The sequence below is a fragment of the Vombatus ursinus genome, unplaced genomic scaffold (genome assembly GCF_900497805.2).
Source record: "Vombatus ursinus unplaced genomic scaffold, bare-nosed wombat genome assembly UNPS02011334.1, whole genome shotgun sequence".
NCBI lineage: Eukaryota > Metazoa > Chordata > Mammalia > Diprotodontia > Vombatidae > Vombatus > Vombatus ursinus.
The window spans coordinates 3,213,125-3,230,027 of record NW_020951112.1 but is presented as its reverse complement, the minus strand read 5'-3'; the positions used below and the strand labels follow the sequence as shown (position 1 = coordinate 3,230,027).

The 16,903-nt window shown below is 40.0% G+C and overlaps 1 protein-coding gene across 4 annotated transcripts in view; it reads left to right on the top strand.

Annotated features, from left to right (window-relative positions):
- Positions 1-14,948, top strand: part of GAS2L3 (growth arrest specific 2 like 3) — a 49,489-nt gene extending 34,541 nt beyond the window's left edge. For all 4 annotated transcript variants that reach the window (XM_027855854.1, XM_027855855.1, XM_027855853.1 and 1 more), the window contains 6 exons: positions 662-780; positions 3,567-3,708; positions 6,103-6,166; positions 7,229-7,367; positions 9,127-9,234; positions 10,288-14,948. In XM_027855854.1, the coding sequence (XP_027711655.1) occupies positions 662-780; positions 3,567-3,708; positions 6,103-6,166; positions 7,229-7,367; positions 9,127-9,234; positions 10,288-11,607 (1,892 nt within the window). In that variant the 3' untranslated portion in view covers positions 11,608-14,948. The remainder of the gene's footprint in view (positions 1-661; positions 781-3,566; positions 3,709-6,102; positions 6,167-7,228; positions 7,368-9,126; positions 9,235-10,287) is intronic.
- Positions 14,949-16,903: the final 1,955 nt, after the last annotated feature.

The window sequence follows — 16,903 nt, the reverse complement described above, 5'->3', positions numbered from 1 at the left end:
TGTGTGTGTGTGTGTGTGTGTGTGTGTGTGTGTGTGTGTGTGTGTGTATGTGTGTATATTCACATGCCCCTCCCTACGTGTGTGTTCACACTTGCGCACAAACACACAAGTGTTAGGGTTGAATACTGAGAAGAATATGTTATAATTGATGTGGTCAGCATTTTCAGGCTAATAAAATTTAAAATTATAGGTATTTACAATGGTAAATGTTTTAAAGTAAGTCTATATGCCTGTTTTTTAGCTTTGTGCTTTTGTTATTATTCTCTTTGCTCACATGGCCACCATCTTAGTTCAGGCTCCTATCATCTGGACCTTATCTGGACCTCTGTAATATTCTTCAAATTGGTCTTTCTGCCTCAAGTCTCTGCCCACTCAAATCCATCCTCCATTCAGCTGACAATATGATTTTACGGGGCAGCTAGGTGACGCAGTGGATAGAGCACTGGCCCTGGAGTCAAGAGGACCTGAATTCAAATTTGGCCTCAGACACTTCACAATTACTAGCTTTGTGACCCTGGGCAAGTCATTTAACCCCATTGCCTAGCCAAAAAAAAAAATGACAAAATGATTTTACTAGCGTAATAATATATTATGTTGAGTTCTCTTTTTTGCTTAAATTTGGTGTCTTTGGAAGAATCCTCATTTTTAAGTCTATTTTTAGGTGTTGATGTCAAGGCAGAAAGATTATTAGAAGAACTTGATAATGGTGTCCTTCTATGCCAACTGATCAATGTTCTGCAAAACACAATTAAAACATGTTGTGATTCTGAGGAACTAGGGGTGAGTCACCTTTTTAAAAAATTTGTAATAGTGTTATAACCTGAATGGTAACTTCTTTTCACTAACCTATTTTAAAATGTTTATTTAAGATTACATGTCAGCAGAGATGGTCACAGGTTCTAATTTACTACTGTTTAAGGCTCTCTGATTCCCCAGTCTCTTTTTTCACCCTTATGTCTTCACTATTCCCCTAGTTATTGTATATCCTCCACTCTAGCTAATCTGGGCCACTCCCTATTCCCTGAGTGCTTTCCTGGTTGAAAAGATAATCACTGTGTCTCTTTGGAAAACAAAGCCCAGCCCCAGCGTCTCCAGAATGTATTTTCTGGTAAATTGCCCCTTTTGGTTTATGGTATATGTATATATTCATTTTAATAAAATAAACTCTGTTCTTATATTCTTTTACTTATGTGGAACGAATTCAGATAACTTTTGAATCGAAAAAAAAAAAGTATAACTTCCTCAAATTTACTTTTACCATTCCCTCTGTTTAAACTGCTCTCTCAGCTTGCAATGTTCACTCATGATTTTTGTACTCAGCCTTCAAATGCCATTTTCTCTATGAAGGCTTCCAGAAGTGATCTCTCCCTCTGAATTCAGTTCAACAGACATTGATTAAGCTCCTGTGGCCAAGGCCCCGAAAATACAGTGAATAAAAATGGTACAGGCCCTGCCCTTAGGGATTTACAGTTTCATTGGGAGATTAGACACCTACCTAAATAACTGTAAGGATGGGTCAGAATATGCTAAGTGCATCAGGGGACCCTGAGCTCCGAGAGATCTGGAGCAGGAGGGGTCACTTTGGAGTGTATTTGGGGAGATGTTTCATGGAGAAAGTGGAAATGGAGCTGGGCTTTCAAGGGTTTAATGTGTGGTGACGTGGGAAGAGGCCATCCTAGTCACTAGGAGTGGGGAGTAGCCTGAGCAGAGAGGCCCGCTCTGGTCAGACAAGATCAGAGAATGGCTGGAGGGCCAATGCTTGGAAGGTGGAAAGAGAGTGTGAAAACAAAGAGTAAGAAAGAAGTGGGTGGTCATTGGAACCAGATCGAGGTGGGCTGTAAATAGCTGGATTAGGACCTGGCATTCACCCTGTCATGGAGCCCTTCTCAGCAGGAGATGGGAGCGATCAGAGGGAGGCAGAAAGTTAGTTTGGCATCATTGCCCTGGGGAGTTAGAGAAGGGAGATACTGGAAGCAGGGAGAGCAGTGAGGAAGCTGTGCCTGAAGTCCTGAGAGGAAGTCACAGGGAGCACGGTGTCTGGGCAGATGGCGGGGGCGTGAGTGCTCTGGAGGCAGCATCAGCAGGACTTGGTCACATCTCCCTTAGCACTTACTACCTGCTACCTGTGTCGCCTGGGCTAAAGTCTTAACTCTCTTAATAGAGTGTAAGCTGCTTGAGAGTAGACCCTGGGTCTTATTTATCTTTGTACCCTTCACAGGAGCTAGTGTGGTGCTTGACATAGTATGCATGTGGGAAGCAATTGTTAAATTGGATGTATGATAGAGAGACTTAATTTTTTTTTATTCTTTAAGTCTAGGACAAAACTGGGGAAAAAAAAAGCTGAGGGCGCATTTCATTTTCTTTAATCAACAAAAGATTGTCTGAGCTAAACTTGGGCCACTTTACATGGTAGAATCCATCATCAGGAAGTGTCTGTTTTGAAATTGGAAGTGTCTGTTTTCAGAGCTCTTGAATCACAGATTACCTGTCATGCTCTCTGATAACCTCTTTAAGAGCTGAAGGACCCTCTGTACTCTTATAATGTGAAGAAGTATGTCCAAAAGGCTTCTGGTCTTTTTGAATGATTGCGATTTGAGGAGAAACCTATAATTTCCTGGGTGTGGAGACTCATGCAGTGAGAACTCCTTCCACTTAATGCAGGCTGGCAACTTGTCTGTTTCTTGGAGATTTAGAGAATTTGGGGCACCAAGAGGACAAGTGACCTACCCAGGGTCACTCATCAGTGTGTCAGAGACCAGTCTGAACCTAGGTCTTTCTGACTTCCAGACCATCTTTCTCACTCCTGTGACATATTGCCTTTTAGTCTGTTACTCTTTTCTGCTTTTGAAAAGATTCCCAGGGTCTTAAGAGACTGAAGACAAATTAGGAGAATCACATGAGGCACTACTTTTCCTGGGAAGTATTTAAACAAAGGCGTTTTGTTTTGTTTTGTTTTGTTTTGTTTTTTATTAAAAAAAAAAGCTTGGAAAGGCCTTCGATGTCATGTGGTGCAAGGATTCTTAACTTGTTTGATGTCATAGTTTCTTTTGGCAGACTGGGGAAGCCCAACATTGCTCTGCTTTGGTGCTTGCAATCCTAATGGAAGCAAATAGTGAAAATTAGAGGTCAGTGAAAGTAAAGATAATATTTTCCCCATCATAGTTCATAGACCCCCTGAAATCTATCCAAGGGTCTCTTTAGGGTCTCCAGACCCCAAGGGAAGGACCTTTGGTCCAGTCTCCTTATTTTACAGTTAAGCAAGCTAAAGACCAGAGGAAAAAGTGATTTGCCCAAGGTCATTTAGCAAGCTGGTAGGAGAACCAGGCCTTCTCCTGCTAATTTTAACTGGGCTATTTTCCTAAGGAAACAGTACAGAAATGAATAGATTGAAAGGAAACTAGACTATAATGAAAGGAAAATGAAACATAACAATTGTTTTTTCCAAATCAGTTTTATTCTGTAAGTATTTTATGATTATGGTTAATATGTTGAACTTTCTTTTTCAGCTTATAGAAATGTATGTCTATTTTATCCTTTTTTGATTTCTGCATATTTTTAATTTCTAGGATTTTCCAATGAGAAAAATTCCCTGTAAAAAAGATGCCCCATCAGGCTCATTCTTTGCTAGAGACAATACTGCAAACTTCCTTCACTGGTGCAGGCGTGTTGGTGTTGATGAGACTTATCTCTTTGAGTCTGAAGGTTTAGGTGAATATTTCACTATTTTTAAAAGTTTGACAAACCATTTTTGTATCATTTACTTTCCTTTTAAAGCTCTAAATAACAGACTCAAATAGCAGGCCTTGAATCTCCTAAAGATGTGGAACACAATGGGAAAATCACACAGGCTCTGAGTCACAAATATTACAGTCTTTATTCGGTGGCAACAATCTTCACCTGGAAAGCTTTCCACACACAAGACAGCTGACATGCTTGAGTGAGCCAGCCTCAGAAATGTTCTTAACTGAACTTAGGACCCTGTGTTAGGAGCTAACATTGACATTAAGTGGCACTATAGAAAGATGCGTTACCATTTATTTCTCTTTACCTTGATTGTGAAAATACCTGATCAGATGCTTGCCTCATAAGCCACACATGTCCTGCTCATTGTCCAGATGGAATGAAGTCTCTGAGAACTCATTTGGAAAAGTTGTCCTTTTCTACCACCCCTCGTTTGTGTAGCACCTACTATGTGCCAGGCACTGTGTTAAGTGCTTTACGCATGTTATCTCATTTGATCCTCGTAACAATCCTAGGAGGTCGGTGCCATTGTTATCCCCATTTTACAGATGAGGAAACTGAGGCAAACAGATTAAATTACTTGCCCAGGATCACATAGTTAATAAGTGTCTGAGATGAGATTTGAACTCAGGTCTTCCTAACTCCAGCCAGGCCCAGTGCTCTGTGCACTGTGCACTGTGACATGACTGAGTTGCTAGAGATTTATTACTACTCAAGGTTTATTGATGTGGTTTTGCATTAACTTTAAATTAGCACAGACGTCCACGTGATGGTGAAGATGGTGTGATAATCTAACACAGGCTCTTAAAGGACATTTTACCCAAATATTTGTTTTCTTCTGAAAGGGACAGAAATGAAACACAAAAGGTCTTTGGGTTTTTATCGAATTGTATCCACTTCTGCCATGAGGCCGTGAAGGGATGCTGATCCTTTTTGACATCTTTATGGCAGACATGGTTTCCAGAAATCACAAGCAGCAGCTAGTTCTCTCAGACCTACTTTTCTTCCTTTGGGAGGGAGCAAGATGGAGTTTTCCACTTTGCCTTCCTGGTGAGAATGCGTTTCACCATGGCCTGACTTGATGCCGGGGCCATCTAGAAGGAACCATAACATGAAAATGGTTTCTAAGCTAAGTGCTAAGTTATTCTTGTTCTCTGAGGGGTTCCAAGATGTTTGGCCATCCTTTGTGCCTTTCTCTCTTTTGCCAGGGCCTTGCAGCAGTGCTGCAGTAGAGGAACAGAATTCTGAAGCCATCCCCAGGGTATTCTGGCAGCTGGAGGGAAGAGGCAGGCCATGCTACATGTTTCCAGGAGAAATGCCCTAGTGACTAAGCTATTTAAGATTGCTTTCCATCCTCCAGTAGTAAGACTTAGGCTCGACTACTTTAGAACAATAACTTCTGTCTGGAAAATGTAAAGAACTCCAAGTCACAGACTCTCCCACTTCTCAAACAGGAAAGTATGCCAGCAAGCAGCAAGCCAACTCTTTTGCCGTTATTGGATTAATATTTTAAAACTTTCCATTACTTTTTAGTGCAAAATGAGAAAATGATAAAAATAAACAGAGGTGAAAAACTGAAAGATAGGGAAAGGAAAGCTTAAATTTAGGTTGGCCAATTTCCATTTTCAGTACAACTAGAGTGAGTTCTCATAGGCACTGTTACTTAAGCCAGAAACAAGGATCCTCTGCTTGACCTTACCGTCATATGTCCTATTTGGAGAATGCTCTTCATTTTTGAGGTTCTGTTTTGTTACTGTCCCTTTGAAGTAGGTAGTTAGTATGAACATTCCAGAAGGTGAAAATGAGTCAGAGGAACTCAATCATTTGCCAAGTAAAGAAAGTTGATGCCACACAGCACTGGAGTGTAGTTCTGGCTAAACCAGGTTAGGTCTTAGATCCGCAGGTTTTGTCCCATGATAGCATTAGTGCTGGGGAAATATAAACTAGCTGTGGTTTTAAATCTTGATTTCTTTTGTATGTGAGAAATTCTGTAAGTATCAGGATGCAGAGTTTTCACTGTTCGGTCTCCTCCAACCTTCCCTTATTAGGCATATTTTATATTTGTGATAGAGAAATATTTAAAGAACATGAAAATTCCTAGTATAAATATGTAGGTTATCAGAATATCTTACCTTCTTTCAGAGTTTCTTGTTACTTTTCTTAAATGATGGTCATTGTGATAGTGTCTTACTTTGTTCAACAAGTCAGTGAAACAGTTCCACAAACAATAGCATGCCTGCCCTTGGAGAGCTTACACTCAAGTGCTCTAGTGTTCTTTTTCACAGCTTTCTTCCATGCCAGAAGAACATTTCGCTTGTTTAATTTTGGACAGTAAAATATAACTTTTTTTATTTTCCACAGTTTTACACAAAGATCCAAGACAAGTTTATCTTTGCCTTCTGGAAATTGGGAGAATTGTATCAAGGTATGTAATTAGTAAAATTCTAGACTTTTGATGCTTAATTTTTAAAAAATAATTAGCCATTTTACTTCAGGGCAAAGGAGTGCAGTACCAGAAAATAAAAGTCATTCATTAGAACAAAGGAACTGAACTTCCTTCACAGATTCCTTTTTCTCCTTTCTTTTAAAAAAAAATGCAATAAATAAATGTCTTTCCCTTCAGTGTCCAGTGTCATAATGGGTTAATCGAAGGTATAACCCAAATGGCTTGACTTCTCTAAGCTTCACTCAACTGGATTTGCCAGAATGACCTGAATATGTCATTTCTTTTCCCCCAAATTTGAGTCTACCCTATAATTGTGTTGATCTTTAATCAGATCCTAAGCTATTTTATTCCTCTCAAAAGAACTTTGATTTTAAGTTTGTAGCCTGTATTTTGGAATGACTTTTGTTCATCTTTATAAAATAGTTCATGTACACACTGGGAAAAGACAAAGGCTTACAGCTGCCCAAAGGGAAGTAAGTCCTCTTTAAATATGAAGGAGGGTCATCCAGGGTGACTATGGGATGGAACCACTTGGGCTTCTCCTGGTTCCCAACTAATGCCCTCAAGGTGTTCCCCAAACTGATTCAGCAGATAGCAGGCTAAATATATGGAATACAAGAGTGTCTGAAGAATTAAGCATGAATATCACACAGAGGACAGTGGAGAGACACACGGTGGCTGTGGTTGTCTATAAACAATGTATAACCGATGAAGGACTTTGCAGGATTGGAGTAGAAGAAGTCATCAGGGGAATGTATGACAGGAAGAGGGGATGTGACCAGGGTGAAGGTTAATAGGTGGAGGGCCACACTGTGAACCCTCGTAATTTCAGGAGTTAGGAAACTCTCATCAGTCCCAATAAAATTATTTTATGGCACGTTACCAGGCCTTTGACACCCTTATTGTAAATCTGATGAGATGTGTTTGATGCATTGACCAAGCATTGTCTTTGCATGACTTGCACCAGACTTTTATCTCAATAACCTGTTCTTTTCTTCCCTCTCCCCCCCTTCCAATGCTCTCCTCCTGTTCCTCCACCAGATATGGGGTTGAACCACCTGTATTAATAAAACTTGAGAAAGAGATTGAACTAGAAGAAACTTTGCTAAATACCTCTGGGTCTCTCCTGCCGGACAGCCCACCAAAGTCCTGCTGTCAGCAGGGAGAGCTTCATGAAGCTGTAAGTACCAGTCATACCTTTCTTGGCCTGTGAGTGAGGCCAGCTTTATATGGCTGTTTCCTCACATGATCCTTGTCCTCAACTCCAGTAGTGCCTAGGGATATGTTGTAATGACAGCTCAAGAAAGACTGCTGAAAGTCATAAACATTGAGTAGTTCTTAGTCCTGGGCAAGACTTGATTTTGTTTCTTGGATTTTTGTGTTCTCTCTTAGTGCTTGATTCACAGGATAACATTATGAAAAAAATGACTGCTTATTCACTTGTCCTACCATTACTTTTGGAAAGTGGTCATTTTTAATTCGATAGACACATTTATGTAGTCTATGGTTTAAAAAAATCTGGTCTAAAAAATTCCTTACCAGAATATAAAATACTCACCTGTACTTACACAATTTGTTAACACAATGAAACTAATAATAGTCAATATTAGTATGCACAGTGGTGAAATACTACTCATCATGGACAAAAAAATTAAAATGACTTCTTTTAGATTCACCTTACTTTCTTTTAGATTGTGGCCTAAAGTTATAATGGTTAAACATTAATAGTATTCAGATAGAGATAGGGACTGGATCATTGATTTCAGTAGTATCCAGAACTCTCAGGCACCAACACAGATCAGCTCCTGTTCTGCCATTTCTGGAGTTGGAGAGCTGCCTAGATCTAGCATGGAGGGCTTGGGTGACTTGTCCTAGGGTCACACAGCCAGGACAGGTCAGAGACTTGAACCTTCTATTTCTTGGCTTGTAGGCCCCCTCTGTATTCCTATCGCCTGCTGCCCCAGCATTCAGATAATTAGTCTAAACTAGTTTGCTTGCAGGAAGTAGAGGTAATTTCCTTCCTGAAGGGAATGAATCATTCTGCTTAGAATACAAAAAAAAAATCCACCCCCAAAACAAAAAAAAAGTGTTATTTTTTTTTTTACACATCTATCAACAGACTTTGTACAGTGTCTTATGTATTGTAGCTAAAGATAGAAATTGGGCTAATGTCGATGTGAATAGCAAATTGTTATTAGCATTCTTTAGAGGCCTATTTTTAGTTATATTTTTAAGCTTAAGTTATGTAAGGCATGTAATAACTTGTTTTATCCTGTACCTTCTTGAGAACTATTTTGTAAAACATATTGTTTGAGATTGGACCTCCCCTAGGAAACACAACTGTGTTTCACACAACTTCTGAGACTTAAGCATATTGTCTCATAGTGACAGGTGGCAATAAATGAAATAAATGGAGGAAATCACAGTTCAGACAAATGACAGGTGTCTTTTGTGAACTAAAGTAAAAGTGACCCTGATTGCTCAGGGTCTATAGACATTGTGTCTATAGAAATCTCAAGTTTTTCATTAGCCATGGTATAAGAGTAGATCTGAATTCCTAGGCATGTGTAACTTCTAGAAATCAGTGTTATTCCTTTATGAGTTTATCATCTATATAGGTATCTGTACCAAAAGGATGAATCCAGAAGATATGGCTTTCTCTATTTCCTTGGGAGCTTCCTTGTAGCTCATTGTCTGGGACTAGATCCTAAGACCCTTAAAAACAACCATCCAGTGTTGTTTTTCTCCTTAGGCACTTTTCAGTCTGATCTGGAACTCCATCCCTACCTGCTTCCTTAGTAGTAAATGGTTCCTAAATCGTTTTTGAGTCTTCATATTTCAATTTGATTTCACCAGCTATTCACCACGTTTTGTTTGTTAACCTTCGCTTTCAATACAATGCTGTTATACTGAGTCTTCAATTTTGGTTGAAAATTTAGGTTAAGCACATTGCTGAAGATCCTCCATGTAGTTGTTCTCATCGATTTTCCATTGAATATTTGTCTGAAGGGCGCTACAGATTAGGAGACAAAATACTTTTCATAAGAGTAAGTACAACGTGGGCTGTGGGTGTGTGTGTGTTGCTGTTGCTGCATACACCTTACTTTAGAATATTAATTAACCCTTAGGTGGTTATTTCTAACTAATGTCAGAAGTAGCAAGGTGTTTTTTGGGGGAGAAGAGTGTTTTTGGTTTTTTTTGCATTAAAAAATGGAATTTTTGCTATAGTGACCATGGTTTGTTCATAGTCAAATACTTTTAGTAGAGAATATGCATAGTTTTCTTAGGCATAATGATGAATAGAATTGACATTTTTGTCCCAACTCAACCAATTTAGAGTATCCTTTAGTTTAATAAGGACAACCAATTTGAAAGGCAAGAAGAAAAGGGAAAGATAACACATGTAATGATAAATTGAAATTAGTGAAAATAAAAAGGAAACAGGAGGCTTTGAAGCCTGTGTCCCCCCAAAAAAGACTGTTAATTTAAGTTAGCCATGAAATAACACCCAAGCGCCCTTTGGTGGCCATGCCACATGCTTCATCTCTAGCTCTGTCTTTGCTTTGAGTTCTTACTTCTGCCATTAATAAGAGGATCAAAACCCAGGACTGCTTGCATCATTGTCTGCTTCGTTCTAACTTGAGAACATCAAGGGAGCAGGTGGCTCTGAAGGAGTTTCTCCCCTCCTATATTCTCTTTAATTTCAAGCTTCCTCTTTACTCTCAAACTTGTGTCCAATTTCTGTATTTTCTTCCTTTCATTAATTTCTGTCCTTATAGCCTTCTCCCTCAGCTCACTAAATGTTTATACACAAAAACACTCCTATCAGATAGCTATCCATTAGCTGAATAACTTTCCAGGTCTCTAGTTGAATGTGGAGATGGGTTTTGTGAAATGTGCAATTTATCATGGCTGCTTCATGACAGATGGCTGGAATATGCCTGGCATTTTTAAATTCACAATTTGATTTGCCATGTCATACCAGCAGACCACCATTCTATATGCAGTCAAACAGCTGATATGCTTGTGCATTCTTTAGAACCCATTCAGGATGAGATGTGAACCTCAAGATTTCTTTTTCCCTTTCTTTACCTGGGCAGATGCTTCATGGCAAACATGTGATGGTTCGTGTTGGTGGAGGCTGGGATACTCTTCAAGGTTTTCTGCTTAAATATGACCCCTGCCGAGTGTTGCAATTTGCAACTCTGGAGCAAAAAATCCTTGCATTTCAAAAAGGCATTTCTAATGAGAGTATTCCAGATTCACCTGCCAGATCCCCCGCACCACCTTTAATGGACCCAATGTCGGCTGTCAACATGATTCAGAAGCAAAATTCGAGACCTGGCACACCAGTTGCCGTGCTGAGAACCAGAGAGAAGCAGGCCATTAGCAAACGCCCTCAGTCTCCTGCTCAGGCATGTGCCACCCCTACACCACCTCTGCCCAGCTCACTAAAAGCTGGTCACTCAAACTCTGGACATTCTAAAGTACCAAATTCATCAACAACTGCTTCTCCTCAACATCTTACAAGTTCAAAAGGAGCACCAAAGAAGCCATCGTCTCTTGCCCATCCAGTCAGTAAAAGCACGTCTTCCTCTGCTTCTTTGAAGACTGCATCGAGTGTCTCTGAGTCTCTACGTAAACGTGTCTTGTCCCCTGATCACCCCAAAGTCAAGCACCCACCAGCGCAGAATTCAGGGGGCAGGCCGCCTCCTGCTCAAGTTTCACAGAAGTCTTCTGTGCAGTTAAAACACAATTCTGTTTCTTCTAAGCATGGTACAGTGTCTCAGTCAGCATCACCAAAGCCTCCCAAGCTTCCCACAACAAATAGCAGGCTAGGATCTAAGCCTTCCCCATCTCTTCAGTCCCCTACAAAAATGACAAAATCTAGCACTAAAAGCACAACGGAAAGACCAGCAACAGCACAATCTCAGCCACCCAGCAGAGGGCCGCACACAAGTAGAGTCCAGCCACAGAAGCTCAAATCAGTCCAGAATTTAAACCAACCAATTTCAGCAGCCTCCATTTTGCCTGCGAAAACAGCCCGTGTGGCCACCTTGCTGGGACCAAATGGTAAGAATGTGACTTCTGAAACTAAAAAACCTTCCCAGAATAAGAGCAAAGGTCTTCCGACGGGGTCTAGCCTCTCAAAGTCTTCTGGACGTACCCCATTGTCAGTTGTAAAGCTTTCACAGTCTTCCATCAGAACACAGACTTCAGTAAAGGGCGCCCAGCCCACCACAAAGGGTCAGCCTTTGATGAAAACCCCACCAAAGAGTGGCAGGACCATGGCTCTTCCAACCATGAAGCCACTCTTATCTGGGAAGCAAACAGCTAGTGATGGTGAGAAGCCCACTCTGAAGAAAAAGGAAGATGACCATTATTTTGTGATGACTGGAAATAAGAAAGCTAGAAAGTAATTAAAAATGAGTTATGTTGAAGCAAGCACACGAAATAAGAAAAGAATCTAATTTAGATATTCAAGGTCTTCAGTAAGGTCTTTTTGCTTTGTTGTGTCTGAGTTTGAAGTGGTGAGCTGTACTGAGGGAGAACACAAAATACTGAGCACTGCAAAGAACACAGGATTTGAGTAAGAAGACCTGGATTTGAATTCTGGCTGTTATTTGCAGGTGTGCCCTTGGGCAAGCCTCAGTTTCCTCATCTCTAAAATGAGGGAATTTGGTTGGATCTTGAAGGTCACATCTGGCTCAGAATAAGTGGGCATTTTCAGCAAAAGATGGCGCCCAGGACCTTCAAGCTCAGGGCACACTGTGACAGTGCCCCTAATGGAAGTGGTGTCCTGTTCAAGCATTTCTGCTAATGTCTACGTGTGCAAGAAAGCCTGAAAAATTCAATAACACTACTGAAATTATGGCTGTCCCGGTGCCAGTCTATGAAAATGTCAACTATAAAGTTGTAACGTGTCCTGTAAGCAACACTAAGCCCAGTTTGTAGCTTTAGCACTTGTTTACAACAAGGTCACCCCACCTTTCCTGTTCAGCGTTGCCAAGAAGGCATAAAGCAGACGATCATTGTTTGCTAATGATTAGGCTGGGATTACTCTGAATTACTGTAGATTTTTAAAAACTATTTTAATTTTCTTGATGAGTGCCCCCAGACAAACTCTGGATTGAACTCAGCAAATGCATGATGTTACCATGAATAACATTTTACTGCTTGGGCCTAATTTATTGACTTGTGAATACTGTACTGTAGATAGGAACTAAACGTGGTTCAATCTGCTATCTGCAAATGTGCAGATGTTTTGTACTTTAGAAGGTGGCTTGACGTGCAAAGTTTATGGAGAAAATGGACTCAGTAGCTCTTAGAAAAATCCTAACAATTGTTTTTAACACTGTTTTTGTTGAACTTCGTAAGACGGGTTGACATTTAGAAAGGTGAACATCAAAATTCTGTTAGATTAAAATCTTTAAAGTGAAAGACGAGATGTATTTTGAGTGGTGCTCTAAAAATTGTCTTTCAGAAAATATTTTTCTCGTTCTTTAGAGAACTTAGCTTTGTCCATTTTAACTACATTCTCAAAGTTATGCATTTTTCCTCAACCTAGAGCAAGGATCTCTTCAGAATTCAGGTAATCAATCAGTGGGACACATTTGTTTCTGTAGTTACAGCCCCATAGTAAGGAGATAGAGCTAAATCGTGTCATGATAATAGACTAGGAGGATGCGGAGCTTGTAAATACATTAAAGTGTTCAATTTCTCAGTTGTAGCGGTTTTAAGGCACTATGCTTTTAGGATATTTTGTCTTTGTGGTGTTACATTGTATCCTTTCCTGCAGGTTCTTATAGTGAATCATGACTTTTGTGCTTTAGATATATTTTTAACTTAAGTCACAGTTGCCTTAAAAAAAGCAGAGTATACATTTTTAGAAACTTATTTTCAGTGACTTAAATTGATTGTCAATATTCTGCAGTCTAGAAAGCCAGGAAACCTTCTATAATAAATAAGTGCCTTGTCTCTCAGATGCTCTTAATATATGGGGCTATATAATAGGTCAGTTTTTGGAATGACCATAATGTTACAAATGTGGTTTCAAATAATTCAATTCAAATAACATTTATTAAATGTCTCCTATGTACAAGAAACTGTGTGAAGTGTTGGAAACTACAAAGACAAAAAAAAAATTGTTGGTTTAAAAGGAATATTCACCAAACAGTTGGCCAAGGCCTGCTGGTATTCAGGGAATTTGGGAAGAGCCTGCTCAGCTTTTCAAAGACAGTTAACTTTCTCAACAAGAAGTTCATAAATTATTGCCCTTATTAGTAAATTTAGAGTTACCAGTGGATGGAGAATTGGTTCACTGTTGACCCATGCTAGCAGTGTGACCCTGGACAATCCATTTAACCATGAAAATGCCGACGTGCAGTGGGAGAGGGAATTTCCTTATCTGGGAGCTCCCAGTGCCAATGAAATCACTGGTCAAGTCTCTGTCCCCATTGGTGAATTAAAAGTTAATGCACTTTTAAGAGATGAGCAACTTGCATTTAAGAAAGACTTTTAAGTCCACACTGAGATGCAGGACAACATTTCTTTACTGGTGGCCTTCTAGAACTTTCATATTTTTATATTTTTTCATTTTTGAAATTTCAGGAAGCCAATGTATTAAAACAGGCTGTATAATATATACACATTTCTGCATACTAAACTAGGGAATTAGAAAGTTCTCTTGGCATCTAACATCAACACATTGAAGGAGTTGGGCTGGATGGCCTCTGGTCTCCCTTCTGCCCTGGAGTCCACAGCTGCCTCATCAGCATGTAGAGATTCCCTGCAGCTCCTAACAGCTGGATCAGCACAGCACAGACTTTGGCAGGTGCTGCCAAGCCTCCAGTGTGGGCCTGGCAGCAGACTCCATGCTTATCATCTGAGGACCAGTCTAGCAAAGTTTACCAGGCTAGCCATTGGGAACTGTTAATTACTTGGCCTGTGCCAAGCTCTTGGAGACAGTCTGCTGTGTGACATAGATGAGCTGTGATATGTGTCATTGGTGAAAACCCATGCCAACCAAACCGTGGCTCCAAACAAAAGCAATGTTTCTTAACCACCGACTGAGCGTAGTAGTGTGGCTTATTAGCCCTGGAGACCTCCCTCTTCAGCTATTCTCATGGCACACATCTGTTAAATTAGACATTGTTTTATCCTGCCCCAAGATTTGAATCACCTCAACCAGTTAGTTTCCCTAAATGCCATCAAAATGTGTCCCAGATAGCTACCATTTTGTTATATTTTTCAATATCTGAAAATCTAACATTTTTATTAGACCCAGATGACCCAGAGGGGAGGAGGGCGAAAGAATATTATTTTCAGAGTTGTATTTTGTTGTTTGATAAAGTTTGAGTGTACGATTCAAATTGCCAAAGCTCTTAGAAGAAGCAATCATGTCCGATTTGATTTTTAAAAACAGTGCAATAAGTTTTTAATTACTTGCCGCATATTGTTAATGTAATGAATGTGTTAGGGCGAACTTCTGAAGAAATCACAACACTGATTCTTTTTTAAAATTGTTTGGTCTTGAATAAGCTGCTGAAGTTAATATGAGCATAGATCAAAAAGGACAGTGTTAATTGTCTACAATACAATCATGTTCGTGCTGTTTGTTGCTGACTGAAAGAAAAATCCTACATTACCGAGAAGGTCTGACATTCTTATATCCAATTTTATGAGGATTCAATACTTGACTCTGGATTCACTTATTTATATTGGTTTTCTTTTACTAGCACAACTTGCTTTAAGTATTAAACATTCAAGTATTAAAATATAAAAACCTATGCCAAGTTTTAATGTCTTTTTTTTTTTTTTAAAAATGTGTGTTTAGGTAAGTAGGTCACTTTCTGGTTGCAGAAACATATGGGAACCTTTTCCTCTTTGACATATATTGCCAAAGTTATGACAACATGAGGATAATTTTAGACTGAATGCTTTTGGGGGTGAGTCTTCTTTTCATTTGATATTTATGTCACAAGCCTTGTGCTCCATTTTGTTACAGTGCCTATCTGTCATGGATCACTCCAGAGGCTGCATTTGCTATGTGATCTATTCCTTTCAAGTCAACCACAGACTGGATGTTGTCTGTGTTGATGACCTAGCTTGTTAGTCAGGAGTGTAAGGTGGAGGACTGTCCATAGTAAGGGTTGCCAGCAGACATCCCTTAATCTTAACCTTGCATTACTTAAAAAAAAATTTAAATTCTACCTGACTAGGCTGGTTTCTTTACAAACCTTTGAGAATGCCAAGCTTTATGCCCATGTTTTAGTCATACTGTTCCTGCTGCCCTAGCACATAACATCCTCTCAGCCTCCTCTCCACCTTTCCAAATTCTGCCCGTCAACATCCATCTCAAGATCCATGTCTTTCAAAGCCTTTCCCAACTACTCCAGTTCATACTGGACTCTCTCTTCTCTTCCCTCTTGGACTGATGGACCAAATCCAGAAAGAAATGAATTAGGGATATTCAATCATTCATTGGGTTCCACAAAGCTCCACAAAGACACAGTGGGGGTGGTATGGTTAGATAAGAGTCTGTGTGGGAAAGACTAGGGGGCTTTAATGGAGTGACTACAAACTCTATTTGCCACCATTTCAGTAGCCAAAAAAGCAGCTTTGATCTTAGCATTAAGAAAAACATAGTGATGTGTCTCACTGTTCTGGAGTATTGTGTTCAGTCTGGGTGCCACCTTTTAGGAGAGAGGCTGATTCACTGAAACTCATCCAAGAGGAGAGTAGTTGGGACAGTCAAGATTCCTTAGACTATGCCATAGGAGCAACTGAAGAAATCTTGATTACCAGAAAGTTCTGTGAACTAACATTTTAGCTACTCCTACAACACATCTTCATTTTGGTAATTGGAATTTAAATTGTAAAATGTTAGAGCTGAAAGAGACCTTGAGAGATACTGAGATCTCAGAGGAGACTGAGGCTCAGGGATGGAAAAGCACTTGCCTGGGGTCTCAGTAAGTGGAAGCCAGTTGTGACCCTAACTGAAGTTGGCCCAACACCGTTGTGTCACAGTCAGCTCTGTTGTCAGCAGAATATGTCACAAAGATGGGCAGCATGCTTATCACCTGCGTACATGTAGGGATACCTGTCACGACCAGAGTCATGTAACTGGCACAAGCATATTAGGTGGCTAATGTGGTCCCGTTCTTATATTCCCTCCAGCGACTTTGTATGGACTTAAGTTTATGGTGATTGCTTGGGATTCCCACCACAGAGATCATTAGCCACATACCCAAACCTAAAGTCCAGTTTTTCTTCATGTGTAGAATAAAACATATCCCTTAGCCTGGCGACATGAAGGGTAAGAGGAAATTAGCTAGGATCTCATCATTGTATTTCTTTGTGAACACAAAAGAACCAAGAAACAACACTGTCTTTCCCTATGACAATGATACAAGTTCAACATGATAGTCTCAAGGGGAAACCTCTGGATACCATGTCACTTATTTAGCAAGCCTCTCTTCTCTTGACTTCCATGGCAGCCTCCAGATGTCTTTCCTGAGCTAAGTGGAGTGAATTTTTCAATGATCATTTACGTCAATGAACCTTGAGTTTATTCCTTATGATGACTGATTTAAGGGGTTTGTCATAGAGAAGATGGGGGTGGGGAGTGGAAGCGAGGACAGCAACGAACCATCTTCTAGTATTATCTGAAGGGCTGTTGTTCTGTTTGGCCTCACAGGCCAGAGCCAGGAGAAA